Below are 21985 nucleotides of genomic sequence, written 5' to 3'. Positions count from 1 at the left end.
ACATGAAATATAATGAAATTCACATTTCGGTGTTCATATATAAAATTTTAAATTGGATGATAAAAATTGTGAAAATATTGATATCAATACCGATACAGTATCCTTGATTTTGCCTCTTGGTTTGTAAATCCTGGAATATTTACTCTGGCTTTTCGGAGGAAAAAATTTGCTGACCCCTGTGGTAGACTGTCACACGGCTGTCGTCACGCCTGCTGATGTGCTGTCCCTAGCCGCATTCTCTGGTGAGCTCTGCAGCCCTGTGAGACCGCAGATTTTTGGCGGGGGGTGGGGATCGGGCTGGAGAATGCAGATCTCTCCTTAAAACCATCAAGTCTTTTCTGGAGCATATCATGGAAGGTTGTATAAACTTAAAGGTCTGATGATAAGAGCAGGCCTTAAATATCTCTCAGCACAGTCACCCCAGGAAACTAGTTTAGGGGTGCCTTCACAGTTTCTTCTAGCCACTTTACCTGCCCGTTCCTCTCTGATATTTTTAATGCGCGGGTATGTCTTTTCTGAATATTAGTGTGTACCCAGAGACAAACATGATAACCAGAATCTGTTAAATCTGTGGCAGAAGAAAAGCTTTCATCTGAATTGGCTTATACACACTTTGGGGGTAAATTTACATTTATAGAGTCACTTAACATAGTAATGGTGTGAACAAATGGTTTTTTGTCAACATGGATCATCAATATTTTATCACCTTCACTATGCAAACTTCTCTTGTATGCATCATGGGTTTTGAGTTGAAAATGACTTGTTTTCCTCATTATATTTTGTGTTACATAAACATTTGACAAAGGATTTTCCACTCCAAGCCATGTTGTCTCGGTGAGCTTTCGTAAACTGGGACGCGACCTTTGAATTCTGCACATTCTATTTATTAATCGAGTGACCATATTCTGCCCCAGGGTGTTGCCCGCCATCGCCTGTGACACAGTCTAGTTGAGCCAGAACTGGAATCATAATGTGTCTGCGCTTGTGTTGACCTTTGTCCACCATCATTCCCCGCATGGGGCGCCTCGTGGGACTGACACCTGGCCTTTCCCCTGCCTTTGCCTTCGTCAGGCAAGGGACTCTGAAGGTCCCAGACACAGACTCTGCCTCCGCAGCCCCTTCTGCCGTCACCGACAGGCCTCAGGGCGCACCCCCCCGAGCTGCCCGCCTGACTCCAGATTTGTCGAGCTGGGACCAGGTTCCTGTGTATCGTGGCACCGACCTCCTCCCTTCCCCCACACCTTTCCCTGTCCAGCTTATCCTACCAGCGCTTGGCTTTGACCTCATTTCTGAGCACGGCCATTTCCCACAGTGAAATGAGCACGGCACTGGAGCTGGTGTCCCAGCGTCAACACGTCCGACGTGGCACGTGCTCTCAGACTGTTTCGCCGGGTTGCAGGCGAGGGGCTGTGCCACTGTTACATGGCACTGGCCTGTTAGTGTACTCACCACCAGTCAAGGCAGGGACATAGAATAGTGGTCAGCCTGCTGGTCACACTCTAAAACTTAGGCTTTTCAAAGAGAACAGGCAAAGCTGGGGAGGGGGGCACTTCTTACCCTCCTCTGGTGGCACAGGGAGCTTCGTGTCCGAGTCGTTGGGACACAGCTCCATCCAGCGCCCGTGCTTGCCCGGTGTCCTAGGCCCCCCACTGTCCCAGCTACATTACAGCCTTGAGCCCTCACATTGATGGCGCCACCCTCATCCTACAGAGAACACAGTCACACCGCAGGTCTGGCATGTCGTGATTTTTAGACCCCAGGCTTCTGATGCTCCCTGATGTGCTCCTGTGCCTCAGAACCTGTGTTCTGTACTGTGTGTAATTGCCAGCTTGGGACAGTCAATGAATCCAGCCGTGACAGACAAAGGCTTCAGGCCCCTGGAATGCAGAAGAGGACTCTCTTCCAGGATCTTGGGGTTCTTCAGTTAGAAAGTGCTTTTTAAGGCCTTTGTGAAAAGACTCTATTCTTATTACCTTGTAAAAAGCACACATTCCACCCCCCACCCCCATTATAGTCAGTAAGCAAATAGTTATTAAGTGCCTACCAGGGTCAGGCATTATCCTGGCTACTGAGGAGACATTTTTGAACAACACAAAGTCCTTGTCCTCATAGAGCTTATGGCAGAGTGGAAGAGGCAGACAGGCAACAGGGAAACACATGAGTGAATAACCAGATAGATGGATGGATCGTTTGTGATACCACCATGTGTTTTGGGAAGTGTCGTGCTGGCGTGCCTGAGGTTAGCACACGGAAGACACACCATTTGAAATAAGACCTGACTGTTGATAAACAAGCAGTCATCTGGAGATCGGGAGGTGAGTGCCTCAGGCAGAAGGACCATCATCACATGCGAACGTCCTGCAGTGTGGACAGTGACGCCATGTTTGCAAGAGAGAAAAGCAGGCGGGTGTGGCTGGGATAAACGGAGCAAATGGGAGTAGGTGGGGTGGACATCACGGAAGCTAGGAAGCTCTTTTGGACATTACTTAAAATTTCATGGGGAACCGCGGTAGAGTTTTTCTCATAGGTGGTTGAAAGCATGATGTGGAAAACACTTCCTCTTAACGCTGGCCCCCACCCTCCTGCTCTGTACGGTCATTCAGTTTCCTTCCTCTTGCTGCTTTTAGTGACCACCCAGCCTACCCTACTGGATCTGAGATGCGGTGTAGTTTTGCCAATGCGCGCTGATAAGAAGCAAATGAGTCATTACGCCTGCTTCATATGGAGATGTAACCGTGGTCACTCTCTTATTAGCTAATTTAAATGAGAAATCGGTGACTCACAGTTCCAGCGCGTCTGAGAAGTATGTCTAGGATTTCATTGCCATGAGCTTTTCTTAGAGAAACTCTTCAGTGTGTTTCAAGTTTTAATTAGGACTTTTCTTCCGTGTAAGGGATTCAAGTGTTCGGAGTCCACAGAGGTAGTTTATAGAAATAGAGGTCACTGAGAGATTAATTCGTGGGTAAATTTTAAAGTGTTGCCCTTGCGTCATGTGGTTAAGTCACAGGCTGCCTCCACAGCTCATGTCAATCAAGGTATGCCTGCTAAAATTTTATGAAGCATGAGGGTGTTTCTAAGTGCTGAAACTATGTAATACGTTGTATACATATTGCTTTGGTAGTCCATCTAATTGTCTTTGGAGCTTCCAAGCTGGAGGGTTTGGCTTCGCTGATAATTTTATAGTCACATTAATAATTGTCTTGCAGCATCTGAATGAATGTGTTCTCCAAATATAGACGAAGCAGATACTTTCCGTTGACAGGGAACACAAAGTGCTGTTTTAGAATTTCCCTTTTTTTTTTTCCTTCTCACTTGGAAACAAGTCATAAAACCAGGCCTTGAAATGATTATCTTTCTAGATCACCATTTTCACAGACAGGAGCAAAAACTGTGAGCTCTGGAGCAGATATTTCTCCAGTGACAGGAGGGCTAGAGATCTCTGTGATTAGAAGTTTGGAGAAGACCAAGCTTGGGTTATTGATGTAAAAGCTGCAGTGGAAGAACACGCTGATCAAAACTTATAAATCTTCTGTCTTGCACGTTAATTGCTGCATTGCTAAGTCTCTGTTCCCTTTTGTTTTGAGGAACGCATTACCTAATATAGGTGTATAATCCTGTGCCTGTCACAATGCCTGCTACACACTGGGAGTTTGGTTAATATTAATCTGATCGAATAATAAAATCTTTGTTTTTTTCTGCTGAACTTCAGTAACAGACAAATCTAATGAAAAAAAATTCCAACTGAGTGCAAAAAGCAAATGAAAAGTATAAATTTTGAACAGCTCTGGTCCTCACATTTTCCCCAGTAGGAACCCCTTTGGACCCCAGTGATAAGTGTGCTCACTGCACACAGGGATTTTTAACGCATTGATCTTCGTGACGCTCATTGCAGTTAATTGCCTTGTGTCGGTATTTTCTGGTTTCAACAAGGTCTGTAACTCGAAAAGGATAACGTTCAGCACCAAGGACAGAGCCGGGGCTCCTAGGCGCTGGCTTTTCAGAGCTGTTCCTTCACTGCTGCCCTGACCCTCTTGTCCGCCATCCTTCCTGGAGACCACAGTTCCCACCCAAGGGCCAGTGCTGAGACCCGGAACCTCCCCTGCTGCTCGATGCCCTTTGGGCACTCCTTGGTCCGGCTGCGCTTTACCGACGGGTAAGGGACCCGTGAGTCATGAGGTCAGTGGAGATGTGAGGAGCCCGGGCTTCGCGAAGGTGCACGGAGGAGCAGCCGTTGTTCCAGGTTCGCTGAAGCAGGAATCTGAGACGAGCTAACCGTGCAGCGTGGTTTTGGTGGAGTCCAGCTTTGCGGTCATTTCCGCTTCCCCTTTGCAGCAAAGCGGGGTTCTCCACGCGGCCTTGCTGCACTTCAGAGAGAGCGGAGTGAGCGACATTACGGACGGCAGCGTGGAACTCTAGTAAAGCCCCCTCCTCCCCACTCCTCCCCGCCCCCCGCTTTGAAAGAAACGTCGGGGTCCTTTCCGTTAGGGCCCGGGAGTCTGAAGATTAACTGCGCACGCAGGTCACCAGCGTCTCTGGCTACCTTAGGCTTCTGCAGTAACCGCCTCCAGTTCTTCAGCTGTCATTATCAAAATTTCCTGAATATGAAAATACACATTTGCATATTTATTAAAAAAAACACAAGTTTTGCGCGTCGCCCGCTAGAGAGGCAACCAGTTATAGAATTTCAGAAGCAACGAGACAGCCACGAGGAAGCGGGGCATGGCAGAGCTGGCGGAGCAGTTCGTATCACAAAGCCACGGGGGTGGTGGAGGAGGGACACCTGCCACCTTCTGCCTGAGCCGTGCCGCGGCCGTGTCCTGGAACGCAGGGACCGAAGAGCAGGCGACAGGAGTGACAGACAGCGTCCGCCTTTTCATGAACGCGTCGCAGGGAGATCTAAGATAGCGAGGCTCTAGGTGGTAGGAGAGGGTGCCGAGAAATGCCACAGAAAGGTCGCCGAAGGCTTTCTTCCTGGCCACTCGCACATCCAAGCTGCGTGCTCAGTGTCTCTGCGACCTTGAAGAAAGGACCTGAGAGACGGGACTAACAACAGCTCTGGATCCAAAAAAAAGATTGATTTGAAAAGGTCAGGAAAGGAAAAAAATACATATCTGTCTCTTATTGTTCCTGTTATCAGAAGCAGAGTCCAACAAAGTTATAAGCAGCTCAGGGAAGAATGCTTTGGCAGGAGGAAATTAATTCTATTTAATAGTCAGTACGAGTATCGGCTTATTAGCTTGAATTTAATGCACTGTTTCTGATGCCACAGCCCAGCAACTCGTGTTCTCCACAAGACCTTAAATTCCCGATTGAAAATCCCCTCCCCGCGTTGCGGGGGTGTTCGGTTTCCGATTTCGGGAAAGCACCCTTTTCTGGACGAGCACCGGGGTGTTTGCATGTGGACCCCCCATGGTCCCGCCCCCCGCCACCCCACTTTGCTTCACAGTGCAGGGCGCAAAGCTCACGGGTCCCTGTGGCTGATTTGCTGGTCTTTCAAATGGCCTGGTGGTTCCCAGCAGGCGCAGAGTTTCTAGCCCATAAGCCGGTGACATTTGGGAGAACACCGAAATCGCGGTGTGCTCCTTCCGTTGTGGTCTTGAAGACACTAGTTACAGAGCGGGTGCGCGTTGCCACTTTGAATTAACTCAGAGGTGTGTGCTGGGCCCCCGGCCAGAGACGGTGCTTGATGCAGGGGAAGCGCACGCTCTCCGCTCTCCGGTGATTTTATGCCCTCGTTTAATTTATCCCCTTAATTTCCATCTCTCTTGTCTGTTCGGCGTTCTCACCGGGTGCCAGAAACCGTCCTTCCCTCCTGCAGTCTAGCCCAGCTTTGAGCTCCAGCTGTCCTTTCTTGGTAACTGACCCATCCTTTACGTCAGCATCTTAAAGGGCCTTTTCACTCAAGAGTCTCCAAGTGACATGAATTAGAGGCATAAAGTGATACCACTAGTATTGTTGGGAGACGTTAGATTTCAAAAGCCGTCCAAAGTCAGCTGTTTTCAGTGACCCCCTTGTGTGTGTCAAGGCCACCCCCTGGCAGTAGCTTCGGCTTGTTCCTGAGTCCGTGGTCTCACTAGGAACTTGCCAGCTCAGGTCCGGAAAGTGCGTCAGCTGTTCAGTAGCTCATGTGAATTCAGATCTACCCGTCTACCGCGGACCCTCAACCGTTTATCTGTTTTATGCACTTGCACTATGATAGGACAGGATTTGGGGAACATCGAAGTTGTTTGTTTAAAGAACATGACAGTGATTTTCCTCACTAACTCCAAGGTCGTTGACTGGGCAGTAAAAGGAAGCGCCGGCTTTCACTGGCTGGCGACAGTGTGACTGGCTCTCTCTTCCCAGAAGCCGACAGGAGCTGTCTTTTAGCCAGTGGCTGACTCGCGATCTTAGGCTGGTGAATCCCGTGTTCATTCGTGCCCTGGGGTCCCTGGGCAGACAGAACAATTCATTTGTTTTAACTGAAGCTGTGTTTTGAGGAACACAAAGTATCAGCAGCCCCCAGTGTCTGCGGCACCCCTAACTTCCCCCGCCTTAGGGATGTCTAAACGGGTTGTTTTGAAGCGTCTCAGTATGGTGCAGGGACAGCCCCGCGAGCCGCCCCGCGGGGCCCTCTGGCCAGCTCTCCGTAGCTTCCTCGGCCAGCACACTCGTCATTCGGCATTGTCGTGGCGTGCTTCGTGTTTTTCTTTGTTTGCCCGGCCGATGTCTGGTGTGCCGGTCACAGGAGAGGTGGCGGTAGCGGTTTGTGGATGCATGGGATGATGAATCAAAGAGCAAATGGAAAATAAAATTAATTGGAAAGGTAACTTCGTGTCAGTAGATCTACGAGGGCTGGTTTGACCTCCGTTCCAGTGGAATTTCACAGCTTCCTTGACATAAAACTTTAAAAAGACTCCCTTCCACGCTGTCTGCTCAGCACCTTGAATGTAACGGAGCAACGCCTGCATTCGAATCACTGAATTCTTTTTTTGTGTTTAGGGAATTTTAACCAGTGAGCATTTATTATACGGCCCTGGTTTCTCTCTTGTCTTCATCTTCTGCCTGTGGACGTCAGGTCAGGCAGTAGTAAGGCCACTCCAATTACTGGTGGTTTCCTCCACTTACCGAGGACTTCTTTTCGGGGAGAGGGCTCTCCCTGAGACCGAAGTCCATCACATGCCTCCTCGTTTCCGCCCCGAATGTGAATGTGTGTGTTCCAGACGTCCCTCGCATGAAATGGGCGTCCTGGGTGACTCCAATAAGGGACACTCTATTTTTAGAGTCCCATGGCTGAAAAAAAATTGAGGGTTACCTTGGGAACCCAAACGAGGGCTGGCCTGGGAACCCAACACCATGTCTCATCTGGGCTTACTGGAAGATGTCCAAACAAATTACTTCGGAATGATGTTTTAGAGCACAGTCCTTTCGCAGGTTAAGGCGGGTCATTCTTCTTATTTGTCCTACCCAGAGGGTGAAATTCTCAAAATAGTACGTGCCAGTCTCCCAGAGCCAAGAAGTGAGATGTTGGCCCTTGAGAGACGAGCCTGACCAGCAAGTCCCGGTGACCTTACTGAACACACGAGGGTCGTCTTCAGCAATCCTGTGCATTTCTACTTAGCGCTCTGATTACAGACCTCAGAGCACTGTGCTGCACATCACCTGGACCCGCTCAGTGGCTCTCGCTGGGCTTCGTGTCCACAGTCGGCTCTGTGTGCGGCTCTCGCTGGGGGCAGTTAGTTGTTGGGTGACTCCAGCGTAGACTTTGCCCGCAAGACACTGACGACTTAGAAAACATACGTTTCCAAGAGGAAAGGCTTGTTTTGTATTTTAGGGGGGTGGAGCTGTGCGGCGTGGAAAAGCAGCTCTGTCTCGGTGGGGCTGTGTGTGCCCGAACCAGCGTCCTCACGCCCGGCCCAGGTGTCCTGTCCCCTCCCGGGCAGCTCACACGTCCTCTGGCAAATCCGCAGTGCCCTGCTCGTGGCTCTTACAGGCCGTTCCAAGTAGGTATTGATGAAGCGATTAGGTGTCCTACTCTCGTGTGACCGAGTGCGTCTCGGTGGGTGGCCGTGAACGCGTCTTGATCCATCGCCCCGATCCCAGCGCCGAGTCCGTGCTCGCCCCAAGCGGGGCTTGCTGCCTGCGTCACGCGCCTGCTCCCCTCATGGCTCGGAGGAACTCGGCGCCCTGGCTCCCTTTCCTGCTTAACTTCACGACACGCATCACCCTGGAACACGCCATTAACTTTAGTTATTATTTTGCTTTATGTCTGCGTCGCTCACTAAAATGTCAGCACGCTGAGGACAGAGATTTTTCTCCGTTCCCCGATGAATATTCAGGGCCCACATCAGGGCCTGAAGTGTGTAACGGTTACTCGAGAAAAATTTTTTTTTACATAACAAATGAGCAAATGAATGAATGAAGAATGAGTGAATGAATGAAGAATCTGTGTGATATCCTGCCGGGGTATCTGCGCGCCCTGTGGAAAGCAGGACAGTCAGTTTTGCCATGATGCCAGCCAGATCAGCCAGGACCCTCTGTCTGAAGGTATTGCCATGATCCCATCAGTTCCCCAGATGGGTGGGGGACGTCACTCCCTTCTGCTTCCCACACCCCGTTATGAAAATAAGTGGCCTCCTCCGCTCCTCACCCGGCCCCCTTCCTCCTCTCTTTATCCCAGGAGCAAACCTGAGCTTCATTGAGAAACACCCTGTTAATAATGAACTTGGTGGCGTCCTTTAGACAGTGTTGACAAATGAACTCGTACTGGCCTGGCAGCTGTCCTCATGTAGTGACACTATAATTCTGGGGCGGCTCTGGCCCTGAGAGAAGCTTTTAGTGCTCGTTTTCATTACAGAGACTTAAAGGGAAACAGCAGTGGTGCGTAGTGAGGGAGCAGAGCCCCAGAGTGAAGATTCACCCTGCGGCCTCCAGGCCCTGGAGAGCATGCCGCAGTCAGCTGGCCTCCCCGGCTTCCTCCCTCCGGCGTCGCTTGAGGTCTGTGCCTCTCCCTGCGGCCCTGCCCCCTTTCCCTGCCTGCTTCCCTTGACACAGAGCCATGCACGGTGAAGAAAACAGAATGTTATTATCGCACAGACATTATTCTTACTGTCGGAAATACGTGCGGTTTTGGACAGAGACAGACGCAGAGACGAACCCTAGTTTTAGGGCAGGCCGTTAGTGTTCTCTAATCATATTTCCGTAGCATAAAATAATAATGTATAAACACTGGGTAAGATACTGTTTGTGGACTGCCCGGTTATAGTCACCAACAGGGTGAAGCTTATAATTTTTTTTATGCGTTCATGAAATCAGGGAGATCCTGAGTGGCGAAATGATGACAGTGACCAGCTGCTCACCCCAGAGGCCACCGGGAGTGGCCACTGTCAATCAGACAACTTTCTCTGGCCGAGCCGAGGCTGAGTCGATGGACTCATTTTTTCCTAGAGGAGAGATAAAGCTTAAGCTGTAATTTATTGAAAATTAATGAAAATAAATTTTGGTAGCACTGGCTACCAAACGAGAGTGAAGACGGGAACACGAGTTTTCTCTCTGAAAGCGAACCGTCCTTCCGCGTGCCGCGTTTCTCCAGCTCTGGTTCTCACACCTGCGGTCTAACTCACAGAGCTTTTAATTTGAAAGTATTAATGTGCCTTCGCCACTGGTTCCCATGGTAAATATCCACAGAGGCTTTTATCTTTGATTTTGCATTGCTTTTGATGTTCCTTTTTAGAGCAGTTTAGTTAACAAATTTAAGTCAGAACTTAACTCTTCGTGAAGCTTTTGTGCTTTGTTTCAAAAGCCTGACTTTTAAACAAATGTTTGAGAGCTCTCACAGCTGACCGTAAACAAACACCTTTAAGTTTTGGTGTCATCGCTTATAAAATTTCGTGTGTCCAGTTACGAGACTTTTATCTGGGGTGATAGCCTATTGCTGTAACCAAGGAAATCTCGATAGAAAAAACTTTACTCCATTGGAAGTCAAAACATGGCCATTTTTAGATCATCTTTACCTAGGAACTCAGTTCTCGCGAATGCCCTTTCGGATACGGCCTTATCTGAAATACACGCATGCTTGTGTTTACATTGCAGGGGAAACTTTCAACTTGTTGTTGCATTTGAAGAAGTTAGAGTCAGATGGGCACATGGTGGCCACTGGATGAGCCCCTCGTGCTGCAGACGGGGCGGGCAGGCCCTCGTGGGCACTAGGGTCCCTGAACCTCAAGACCTACGGCCTTGATTTTTCTGAAACTACCTCACAGAGAGGACATTCCTCCTGCTGGTTATGAATCCTTAAAATCGTGCTCTATTTCTGGAATCTCTCCGAGTGGTGTTCTTTGCTGTCTCGACCACCGGAAGTTTGCTCTCTCCAGAACGTAAATTCTTAGGGACCTTCCCAGGTCTGGGTGCAGGAGCCTCTCAGCCCCTTCCAGAAGGAGGAAGGACAGAGGTTTGCAATTGCAACAAAAGTGCCTGCCTTTTAATTCTCTGCAGAAGCACCAGCTTTCCCATTTCCAGAGAAGGGAGAGAATGGATGCTCGCCTGACAGGTCTAGATGTGAATTCTGTCTCTGCCATGTCTCACCAGCCTTTCGATTTGGGTGGATGTTACTTAGCACTTCCAAGCTCTAATTTCCCCGTGGAGATAATTCCCGTGGCAGTGTTATTTTGAGGATGAAATTAAGACAAAGCAAAATGGCTGGCATATCGGAGGTGCTCAAAATCGATGGTTTTGTAGGCGTTCTGCCCAGAGACTCATGTCACTGGAACTGTCCCTCAGATCCAGCAGGGGCTGTAACACAATTTTTGTATAGCTTAGCAGAAATTGCATGGGATTTAAAAAAGTATTTGAAAACTAGAACTTGCATTTTATCCTTTTTTAAAAAATAAATCCCAATTCTGGGACACGAATCCATAAATTCCATAAACGTTCATGTCATGCCTGGAATTGCTCATTTTATCTGCAAATGGGTGTCTGAATTGCCAAGTGGCTCAGTGGCGAGGCTTTTATTCACCTACCAACTTAAAAGGCTGGGGACGTATTTGAAATCTATTTTGACATTCTGCACAGGACGATTATTTAAATTACATTTTCAAGTATGTGTGATACCTACATGAAGCCCAAAGCAAGAATTTGGAATGTGCTTTATATTCTTAGAAACATATTTGCTTCACTTTTCATATTAAAGATGGAAAGACTTATTTTTCAAGAACTTAAAAACAGCGTTTACAAAGTGGTATAAGTATAAGCTGTAGAGAAGACTTGCCGTGGCTCTCTGTGCATTGAAGGAAGAAAATGCTGGAGCGAATGTAACGTGAGCTTGCATTTCAGAATCAGAAAATGGGACCACTTATGCTCGGACTTGAGAAACTATTTCATCACCAATATATAAAAGTCATCAGTTGCAAGGAAAAAAGGAAGAGAAGGGGACAGAGGCCAACTCCGGCATATGTGGCGGCGGAAGGGACAAGGGATGGGAGACGTGGCAAGGGGAGGAAAGAGAAGGGAGCGGGGGGGTCACTGCGGTTCCTGACGGACACCTGCAGAGAGGTCGAGTCGCCTTCGCCCTCCCTCTGCCTCTCCGTGAACGTTTATGAGTCCTTTAAGGCAGTGAATGAAATTACGATGTTCTTAGACATCTCTGAAAATTCGTCTCCAGAGCAGAAAGGAGCCTGTGCTCACCGAGGTCCCTATTCTCTCTCGTTTTCTTTACCATGGGAACATGCAGCTCAGAGAGGCGAGGATGAGCTGGGTGTGACCCCGTGTTTCCTGGGTCCTCATCGACAGCCCTGTCTGTGACACCGAATCAGCTTGCCTTGGACATTTCTCTGGAAACGAGTACAAAGCTCGATGGCGCTATTCTGTAACCCCCAAGCTCTCCTGATCCTCCGAAATAAGCAGCCTGTATAATGAAGCGAGGAAGCATCTCCAGGGGTATTCCGGCTTGCTCCCTAGCTTGGGACCTGCAGGTACCTCCCTGCAGCCGGCCCTTGGAAGGTGGCTTCTCAGCGACAGCGTCGCCTGGAGGGAGGTGGCTCTGCCTGGGCGCACGGGCGGACGGGGAGCCTTGCCTTCCGATTTTCATTTCACCCCCGAGAGATGCTCAGGAGCCGGTAAACTTCGCTCATCCACAGACTAGTAAGCCGAGGTCCGGAGAGGCCAATAGCCCCGCGGGCAGGGCTGGGCGGGGAGGGGCCGGCACCACTGCCACCTCAGGGCCGGCTGAGCCGAGCCCCGGTCCCTCATTCTCCCCACCCCCCTCCTCGACCCCGTCCTGGAAGATGGAACCTCATTCTGCTGGCTGGGATGTTTTCCGGTGTTTTGGGTTACACCGAACGTGCAGGGTGACGCCGAAACGGATGTGTCAAGGACATTAGAAAGAACTGCTATGTGCTCCTCCCGTCCCAGCAGGGCAGGCGGGAAGGGACAGGCGTGCACGTGGCAGGGATGAGGCGGGCTGAGGCTCTTTCCGCGTCTGCTCCCCCCGCCCTGCAGCTTGCAGTGGCCCGCTTTGTGCACGCTCGTGCCGGGCACCTGGCAAGGCAGCGCCCGGCCTTGCCGAGAAGACCGTGAGGATGTGCTGCAGGACCGCAGAGGCTGGTGAGGGGCCGATGCCACCCACCTCCCCATTTCGCACTTGGCCACTCCGGCTGACCAGGCGGAAGACCCTGGCCTCAAGTTAAGTGGGCAGTTTTGGCAGGAGCCACCCCGGCATCCCTTGCATCGTGCCCAGCCATACTAAGGCGGGATCACCCAACTGCCCAGCTTTGCTCTCGGCTCCCGGAGGGGCCCCCGGGGAGCTCACAGTCAGTCTCACGCCGAGCCCTTGGGGCGCCCGTGTTTACGCCCTGGCTGCTGCAGCGGCACATGACTGTCCACGTCGCTTCTCTCTGCTCTGTGACTTAACAGGTTGACTTGTCCCCTCTGTGACTTAACAGGTTGTGTCCCCCAATATTGTGACACAGCATTTACCCTGTTTGGGCATGGGTAATTAGAGAAAACGCAGAGAGAGTTCACATCTGCTGAGAGGTCCTTCTGAGGTGGGCCTGATGCGGAGTGATTCGTCGTCAGTAGAGGGACTCAAGGTAAAGCCCATATCTAATTTCTACTAGCATCGGTGTCTCGGTGAAAGCAAGTCACGTCACACAAATATATGCCGAGATGGCCTCTTATTACTGCTGCTGGGAGATTAAGAACTTTTTCATGTTTTGAAGACATGCTGTCATGTATGTGTTACACTCCTAAGTTACAGGTGTGTGTTCAGTACATACACGCGTGTGTATGCAGTTCCCAAGCAGAATCCCGAAGGTCATATATAACGATTAAGCGTAGGCTGGAACAGTGACCTGTGGACTCTTCAGACGTGGGCTGAGTTTATCTGGCGTGCACCCCCTCGTCTGGCACAGTGCCCCCCACTTAGGAGACTCTCGGTAGGAGCTTTCTGAATGCGTGGATGAGTGATACACCTGTCCGTCTGGCAGTCACACACCTGCGGCTCAGCTGCACCCTCATTCAGTCCCGGCCGTCCCTTGTGTAGGCGCCATCACTGTTTACAGCTCCACGGCACAGAAGTCGGCAGACAGCGGCCGGGGCCTAAACCTGGCTGCCGCCTGTTTTTGTGAATAAAGTTTCACGGGAACACAGCCACGCTCACTGGCACGCGTGTCGCCCATGACCGCTTTCGTGCTGTGGTGGCCGAGCTGCGTCATTTTAACAGACTCAGAGCCTGAACTATGTACTGCCTGGCCCTCTGCAGAGACGGGGTGCTGACGCCCGCCCCGTCGGCCACGGACACAGAGGTCCCAGCAGACGCAGACCCTGCTGCCCTCACTCCTTGCCCTAGATCACGTGTGTGCAGTGTCCCTCGCCCACTCGGTGGCCGTCCCCTCTTTTAGTGACTGGAAGGACAATGCAGTCGAGCGAATGCTGTGTTTAATGTGGGGTCCACCCTGGGTCATGTTGTCTTGCCGCTGCCCCTCAGACCTTTACTGCCATGTCTCCGTCCTCAGAGCCACTGGTGGTGCTGTCCCCAAAGTCCCTGCTCTTGGCGGGGGAGCTGCCTCGTTTCCCTTTCTCTTGCCAAGCCTGGGCCTCCTGCCACAGAACAATGCCCTTTCTCATTGAGGCCGGACAGGGTCCCAGGGCGTGGGGGGAGGGAGGGGACTGAGGGTCACTAGACTGACAGCACTTCCTGTGAGCTGCCGGGCTTCTTGCGTTGGTTGGTTACTGGGGACTTTCGCACTTGTGCCTGGCTCGGTACAGCCACACACATCCCCCTCCCACCCCGAGCTTCGTGATCTCAGCTCTGCCTGTTCGTCACGTTTCAGGGCCCGGCGTGACCTGGGTTCTGCCACCCCTCCCTCCTCCTCCCACGCCCAAGCCTGCAGGTGCCACTCAGCAGCTGCTGGGAGAGGCCTGGCCAGTGAAAGAAGCTACTTCACTCTGGGCAGCAGCCCGTTCTGCCCTGTGCTCGATTAAAGCTTCTCATGGCTTCCAGGTCTCCGCCCCCAGGAGCAGAGTATGAGTAGGCCGTCACCGGCCAGCAGCCCACCAGCACACTGCATGTGTGGGTGCAGAGTCTGAGAAGTGTCTCTGCACCGAGCTGCCACGTCACCGTGAGTGTGCCCTGAGCGGTGCGGGCCTGCAGCCCGAGGGACCCACCTCGGCCCTGGAGCATTACGGCGATTACAGTCACTGGGTTTTAAGCTCAGTGCCCTGTTTGCCTGGTTCGCAGCCTTCAAGGACGACATTAGTGGCTTATTTTGGGAGCTTGTGTGACCATGAACTTGCTGAGAAGAGACAAGAATAATACTGGGAGCCGTGAACGAGGCAGGGTGTTTCTTGGCACGCACGCCTGCACTGCGTCAAACGAGTGATTTTAGTGAATTGCCTGAACGTTTTACAAGGGACTAAAAGGCACGACGTTGAATACTTTCTCACGCCTACCTACTTTCAGATTGCATTCTCCTGAAATAACTCATATTAGGATGCGTCCTGTATTTGGTGACCTCTGCGTTGGTTATTGTGAGGAGCTGTGTAGACGTCACCTTCAAGCTCTACCATCCCTATCTGATAGCAGATGAAGTTGAAGATCCCCGAGATTAAGTTGCCTAAGCTGAAAACGTTCTCTGCTGGGGCCTTTCAGAAAGCTCCATGAGCAAACGAGATTACCCAGAGTCTCACGAAGAATAACGTGGAGACTAGACACAGAAATTCCTACGCACCGAATTAAGACTGCTGCAGAGAGCGTGCCTGACAAACCAGCGGTGCCGTCTGCAAGATCCGATACCGAGGCTGCAGAAACGAAGTCCGAAGTGAAAAGTCCTGTTATACATTCAGTGTGCCTCAAGAAACGCACCTTAGCCCCCAGCCAAAAGTCAGGTTCAAAGACTTGCCTTCCCTCGCTCTGTCCTAACGCCGTGCACAAGAGCAAGGCCGTGGCCCCAGCAGACCTGGGCCAAGCCTGCCGTGTGATGTGGATCTGAGGCGGGAGTGGTCACTGGAGTCAAGATCACGGGCTCCACGGTGCACACAAGACGCCTGCCCTCCCTGGGCCTGCTCTTACTGCGGGCAAAACTACACAAAGCGGGCCCCTCTGTGCCACGTGCGGGGCGCCGGGCGAGGAGACAAAGTGATTGTGCCTGACTTCAGGAACTTCCCTGCTCTTATCATAAACTTTAGAATGTTTTCCAAGGACAATTCCATTGATATTTTGACTTGGTCATGGGATCCTTCATCCTGCTCCACTTTGACCATATCTACACAACGTGATCGATATAAAGTGAGCTTTCCTGTCTTCTACCATGACATGCAATGCAAACACTCATTTCTCAGCTCAGATAGAGTGCGTAAAACAAGTCCTGAGCATCCCTCCTTCTAAAGTGACAGCCGTGGAGCAGGCCCTTCAGGCCCAGCACCCCGGGGAGCAGCATGTTAAATGTTGAGGATTTTGTGAGCTCACCGAATGGGCCGGGGGCAGCAGTGACACCAAGAGAACCGGCCAGTGCTGCGTGCCTCAGCCCCGGAGCCGGCTGCCAGAGACGCGCCCGCACACCTGCGAGCCGCTCCCTGCGACCCCCGTGCACCCAGACGCCCGGGAAAGCGCTGAAGAAGGCGCTCGCCTCTTCTCTGCCCACCCCCGAGGCTTCTGTCTTCTATATTCTGACTCAGAAAAGAGTGGTAGAAATTAGAACTTTGGCCAGATTAATGACCCTGAGCATGGGGCAAAGGAGTCACCTTCAAGGTGGCCTTGGAGTTTGAAACCACTCGCTTCATTGCTATGTGAGCCCAGAGGGCTCAGGGAGGGAGCGGGGAGGAAAGGTTCCCAGGAGCTGGCGTCGGGGTTCGCCAGGCCACGGACCCGCCTTTCTGCCGTGAGCCCGGGCTGTGCCGGCCACGCGTGAACTAGAGATTGACTTGAAAGCACAGTCATCCTCTGTCCCGACCTGTGGGTGTCCGGCCTCTGCAGGCTTTCATTTGGGCCCCGGAGGCACGTGCGCGTGCACTTGGCTTTACAGCGGGGAATCTGATTTCCCCACTGGCGGTCGGTCTCGCGCTCCTTCTGTCGTGCTGTCCGGTTGAAGTCACTAGCAGCTACGTCCAGCGTCAGTGATCAGGCCGTCGAGGCTGCTGAGTCCCCATGGGGATGTGGTCGGCTGACTGATTGACAGACGGCTCGGGGCCACTGCATTGTGTTGCTGGGGGATGTGTACGAACTGAAGTCAATGATTCGGATGGGATGAGAATGGAGATGTGAGCCCAGGAGCGGACAAGGCCTTCTGAAAGCATATTCTGCGCCGTGCGGTGACTCGCCATCAACCTGCCGTGAGGCTACGACTGGCGAGCCGCTGCGCTTGCTTGCTACGCGCGACCGCAAACAGCAGGTGTGGGGTTGTTGACCACTGACTCCGTGCACGAATGGGGCGGGGAAGCCGGAAGCCAAGGGCGCAGCGTGCACCTGGCCCCTTACCTAGGCGCCAGGGCTGGAGCCTGCCCTGCTGCCTTGGGATGCAGAGGCAGCTGCCTCCCCGTTTGTGGTGTGCAAGCACCGTGTGCCTGGAGCACAGCAGCCCTTTGGGGACACTGTGCTTGGTGGCTTCGCTGCCCTGACTGCACTTCCTGGCTTCCCGCATGGTGGCTGCCAGCTCACTTCACCAGGGACCGTGCTAGTCGCGTAAGACCACAGGACGCCGCCGGAGATGCCACCTCCCGCACATGGGCTGGAGGGGACCCAGAGGGGTTCAAGGTGGAGCGGGAAGGAGAGGGACTGGCCATCTGGATGAGGGCACCGTTTCGGGAGCCTGGGACCAGTGCAGGGCTGGCTGCCTCGGGTCAGCGCGGCACACTGCCGAGCACGCGCGAGCCTCCCTCACGAAGGAGCTCACGACTCACGTCCTATCTTTTAAGCCATGTGTTTTGAAATTTGCTGTTTCACAGTTTCAAGTTCAAAAGACGGGAAACAAAGTTCAGCAGTCCGTGACAGTGCCGGACAGTTGGGCTGCCAGCTTGGCGCGTTCCCTCTGCAGCCCGCCTGGACGCACGGGCCAGTCCCTCTCCACCCACAAGCCGATGGGGCTCGTTGGAGGATGGGCGCTGCCTCTCTGAGCTCCAAGTGAAGAAGGAAAATCGTACTGTGTGCTGTCTAAAGTGTTTGCAGTCCCAAACCTGAATGCTATTCTGCTTATTTCATACAAATGAGTCAGCATTTACTACTTTTCAGAATGCCAATGAATTCTTTCTTTTCCATGATATGATTCCTAAGAGGCGAGGAGCTTCCTGTGCAGGTTAGATATTTTGGACTGGCAAATGTATCACACTTCATCAGGATCGTAAACCCTTAGTCCGCAGATACATATAACAAGGAAAGAGCCATCAGTTCATTCCAAGTATAATTTGGTTTGAATTGCGGGCCAGGCAGACGAGTGCTGACCAACAAGCAAATCTCTGAGGCGAGCATGCAGTGGAGTAGTGTAGCCTCACAAAGCACCTGTGGCCCCGTGGGGCTCGCCCTGTGCTCAGACTCTAGCCCGTTAATGAAATGCTGGCTTTAGCCTCATTGCGGAATTGGGTGTGTGTGTCGGGGGCGGGGGAGCTGCAGGTGGAACCTGGGGTGACGAGCACCTTAAGACACGCGTGAGTGTACTTACCCTTCCCGGTGAGCCTCCCCCTTCTCCAGCTCCTGGATGACGCCCAGAAGCACTTTGATGGTTTCTTGGCTCGAGCTGATCAAGTGCTCCATGACCTGCAGCTGAGCCTTCAGGCCCACCACCTCCGTGTGAGGCACGATTTGCTGGGATTCTTCACCCTCGGCGGCCGCCGGCGGGCAAGGCTGGTCCTCCCGCCCCCGTGGGGCTTGAGTCTGCGGGGGCTGGTCACTACATTCGGGGTACAGGCACTGCCCCGGGGGTTCCTGGAGCCCGTTGAGGTGGGCGGCCCTGCCGTGCTCCTCGTCGGCTGCGGGGCAGAGGGACCACTGGCTGGCGGCAGCAGAGTCCGACAAGGCAGGCTCAGTGGCCTTCGCGCTGGGGGCAGGGGCATAAACAGCGGCCACCTCCGTTTTAAACACCCTGCCGGGGGCTGTGGGAGCGGGCTCCTCGGCGTCGGGCGTCGCCCTGCCCTGTGCTGCCTTCCCGGGCAGCCGGTGACCGGGCCCGTGGAGGGGAGGCCGGGTGGAGCCGTGGAGGGGCGCGTCGGGGTCTCCGCACGGCTCCGCACAGTTGACCCCGGCGGGCGAGTCCAGCGCGTTCCTGTGCTCGTCGTGGTGGAAAACCAAGGCCGCCGTGGTCCGAGCCCGGCCCGCCGCCCAGGCGGGGGCCTCCTCCCGCTTCTCTTTGGAATCGATCCCAAAGCCATTGTCCTGGCTTGCGAAGGCGCCCCCGGCTGGGGTGCCCGCGAGAGCCCCTTTTTTGCGGTCCAGAGGGAAGGTCTGGTAACACTTTTTAAGATCTGGCGAGGTCTGCACGCCCGTGCTCTTGGTGACGTTGGGGATGGACCTCCGCGCGGGCACCGTCATGTATTTGCGATAGGCGGCCCTGCAGCACACGGGCCTGGCTCCCCGCTTCTCGCCCACCTGCCCCGCGGGGAGCCGTGGGGCCCCCTGCTCGTTCTGCGCCTCACAGATGTCCTTGAACCGCACCTGCAAGGCCTTGTTCCGCTTCTTGATCTGCCGGTTGGGGTCCAGGGCGTATTTCATCTCCAGGGCCAGGCAGGCGGCGGGCTCCACTTCGCTCTCGGACGCGGCGAGTACGCATTTGCCGGTGTCCTTACTGACCATGATTCCTGCACGTGGAGACAGCACAGGCGTCAGGCAGGAGAAAGGCACATGCAAACACGGGCAGCCCAAACTTCCAGCCCGGACGACTGCTCCCTGCCCCCCGATTACTTTTAAACAGGTGAGGTCAGCCTGTATGTTAAGGAAAATCAGCCAGGCAGAGAATTGCTGGCAGGCACAGCTCGAAATGCTTCTCAGATCTCAAAGCCTGCCTCCTCTTCCATGTGGGATCTACGCGTTTTCTTTTCATAGTAATGCATGTTTCCCCATTAGACAAACCTGTTTTACTATGTTCGTCAAGAAACCCAACGATGCTGCCTCTTTTTGCTTTGCAAATCATCATTTCACGCACACATCTCGGCTTCATGGGCAGATGGTTTTCCAAATGCGACTGATTTGGTTTGGGTTTTTACTATTTTTTGAGGATGACGTGATTAATCTATTATTGGAATCCCAGAGAATGGCTGTTTTCTCTTAAAGACTTATTGGGAGATTCTAGCTGCTGATCAGATAAGTGTGGAAGACCCTAAGTTGAAAAACTGAGAGAACCCCATCTGCGTTAGCCATTCCGGATGCCACGGGCCGGTGGGCGGTACCGCTTTACGGAACCCACAAAGGACAAACCTCTGAGATGTGGCTTGCTTCCCACGGGTTAACACCAGCCATGGAAAGAACACGGGTGTCCCTGTGCCCGCCAAGGCGATGTTAGCAACTCATTTCTTTGATTCTGTCGAGAGAGGTATTTGAAAGTACTTTTTTTTTTTTAAAGAAGTTATTCATTCTGAAATCAAGTTTTGTGTTTGGATCACAACCTCTGGAAATACAAACAATGGTGCTTGTTTCAGTATTTTAATCCTGAAAGAAAATAAAATCACGAGGCTTTATGTTAATCATGCAAATTCATCTTGGGCTGAATTATTAAATGCAACTAAAAAGATGCAGGTGGCCAGTGACTCCTCACGGGGACACCAGTAGGGTAAATGCCTTCACTCTATTAGGCAGATTCACAGCTGCTTATTGCACACGGAAGAACTTTCTTGAGGGTGAACTTAAAGCGAGAAATATAGTGAAGTAAGTGGTTGGCGAGTTAGTGAACGTTTCTCACGCCTTGTGTTCCCGAGGGAATCGGGGGTGGGGTGGGGAGGACCTGGTGTTGGGTGCAGGGCCCTGGCATGGTGCCCAGAGCAAGGTGCCCAGAGAGGCAAAGCCACCGACGTGGGCCAGCGAGAATGAGCACGTCAGACACGCAGGCAGGAGCAGGGTCTCAGTCTGCCTGCCCCCCAAGTCCACCTGTTCTCATCGCCCCCGATGTCCAAGCAGGACACGTGCCCACAGCCGTGGTTCTCACAGAGGACCACGGGAGTGGTTGCTTCAGTGGAGGGAGCGAGGGAGAAGCCCAGAGCCCCGTCGGGCGCAAGTGTGGTGAGCCGGCCTCCCTGCAGTAGGGGGCGCCATCCCACGGACCTCTGCGTCTCGGGCTGGCGTGGCGCCCGCACGTTGCAGGAAGACTATTGTGTCATGTTGTGTCATGACGGTGAGCTGGCCGTCGTGTTAGAGGACATCACAACGGTCTGTGCAGAATTCGTTTCAGACTAAACTAGTTTCTCAGCCCGGCCAGTCCTGGCATTTCAGGCTGGTGATCTTGCCTATGGGGGCTCTCTGGGCAGTGTGGGACACATAGCAGCACCCTGGCTTCTACCTGCTAGATGCACGTAGTCCCCTCAACCCTGTGTGACAGCTGGCAGTGTTCCCAGACACTGCCAAATGACGCTGGGGCACAGTGCCCCTGGATGAGCACCACTGCTTTAGACCTTGACCCTTTGACCCCTGGTGGCCAGAGTGTGACCCAGAAGATAAGGCCTGGGAGGAGCGACTGGATGAGCACCACTGCTTTAGACCTTGACCCTTTGACCCCTGGTGGCCAGAGTGTGACCCAGAAGATAAGGCCTGGGAGAGAGCGAGGCGAAAGGCCGGGCACAGGCAGCAGCACGCCCCTCCCGGGCGCAGTCTGGGAGTGCCCACCCCGAAGCTCCCGTCTGGAGAAGCCCCAGCTCTGTGCGGAGTCAGGGGCCCGCCGGGTCCACACCCCGCCCGGGCATCTGGATGTGCTCCTGTAAAAGAATTAATCCGAACTGATCACATCTGGGTTGTTCGCACGAGACAAAGGACAAGCCCTCTATGGTCTTGGCGCGTTACTAGCTGCGGAGGCTGTCTGGAGATCTTCGTCGTTTGAAACTCGAAAAACTGGGCAGTTTAGGGGAGCAGGGACAAGGAAAGCACAGACGGGAGCCGTCATCATCATTGATGTCCTGCCTCCATCGGGGGAGGGCTGACTCCGGGTCGTGGATGGGGCAGCCCAGGCCTGCCGAGGACAGATGATGTCTGTCTTTTAGAGACACTTATCCCCACAGGCTAACAGCGTGCACACCAGAGGACCTGGTCTTGCGGGGAGTACGGCATACAGCGGGGGCGTAATAAGGAAGTTAAATCTCAACCCTCACTCGTTTCTCGTATTCATTCTTTAACTGCCCTTGTGGCCCAGGTGTGTGAGAATGTTCTGCGCCGTCGTTCTGCAGAAGACCTTCATACTAGGGGAAATTTGAAAGGGAGAGCATTTTTACAAAAAGCAATTTACTAGTAATTTTTCAGCCTTTTCCCTGCCACTGCGGAAAAATGTGGGTCTGAATAAGTTTGTCCTACCATGCTATCCATCATCACGATGTGCCAGGAACTGCG

At 52.8% G+C, this 21985-nt stretch overlaps 2 protein-coding genes across 6 annotated transcripts in view; one reads left to right on the top strand and one right to left on the bottom strand.

Annotated features, from left to right (window-relative positions):
* FAM196A (family with sequence similarity 196 member A) overlaps positions 1-21076 on the bottom strand; it is a 38965-nt gene extending 17889 nt beyond the window's left edge. Inside the window, exons 1-2 of one of the 5 annotated variants that reach the window (XM_006912860.3) lie at positions 19874-21070; positions 18126-19257 (exon numbers count right to left, since the gene is read on the bottom strand). In XM_006912860.3, the coding sequence (XP_006912922.1) occupies positions 18126-19252 (1127 nt within the window). In that variant the 5' untranslated portion in view covers positions 19253-19257; positions 19874-21070. The other 4 variants (XM_025047521.1, XM_025047522.1, XR_003046604.1 and 1 more) reach the window with 4 other exon arrangements.
* The window catches only part of DOCK1 (dedicator of cytokinesis 1), a 380982-nt gene that overhangs the window by 157159 nt on the left and 201838 nt on the right, over positions 1-21985 (top strand).

This window comes from Pteropus alecto, unplaced genomic scaffold, assembly GCF_000325575.1.
Source record: "Pteropus alecto unplaced genomic scaffold, ASM32557v1 scaffold74, whole genome shotgun sequence".
Classification (NCBI taxonomy): domain Eukaryota; kingdom Metazoa; phylum Chordata; class Mammalia; order Chiroptera; family Pteropodidae; genus Pteropus; species Pteropus alecto.
This window is presented reverse-complemented; position numbering and strand designations above follow the sequence as displayed.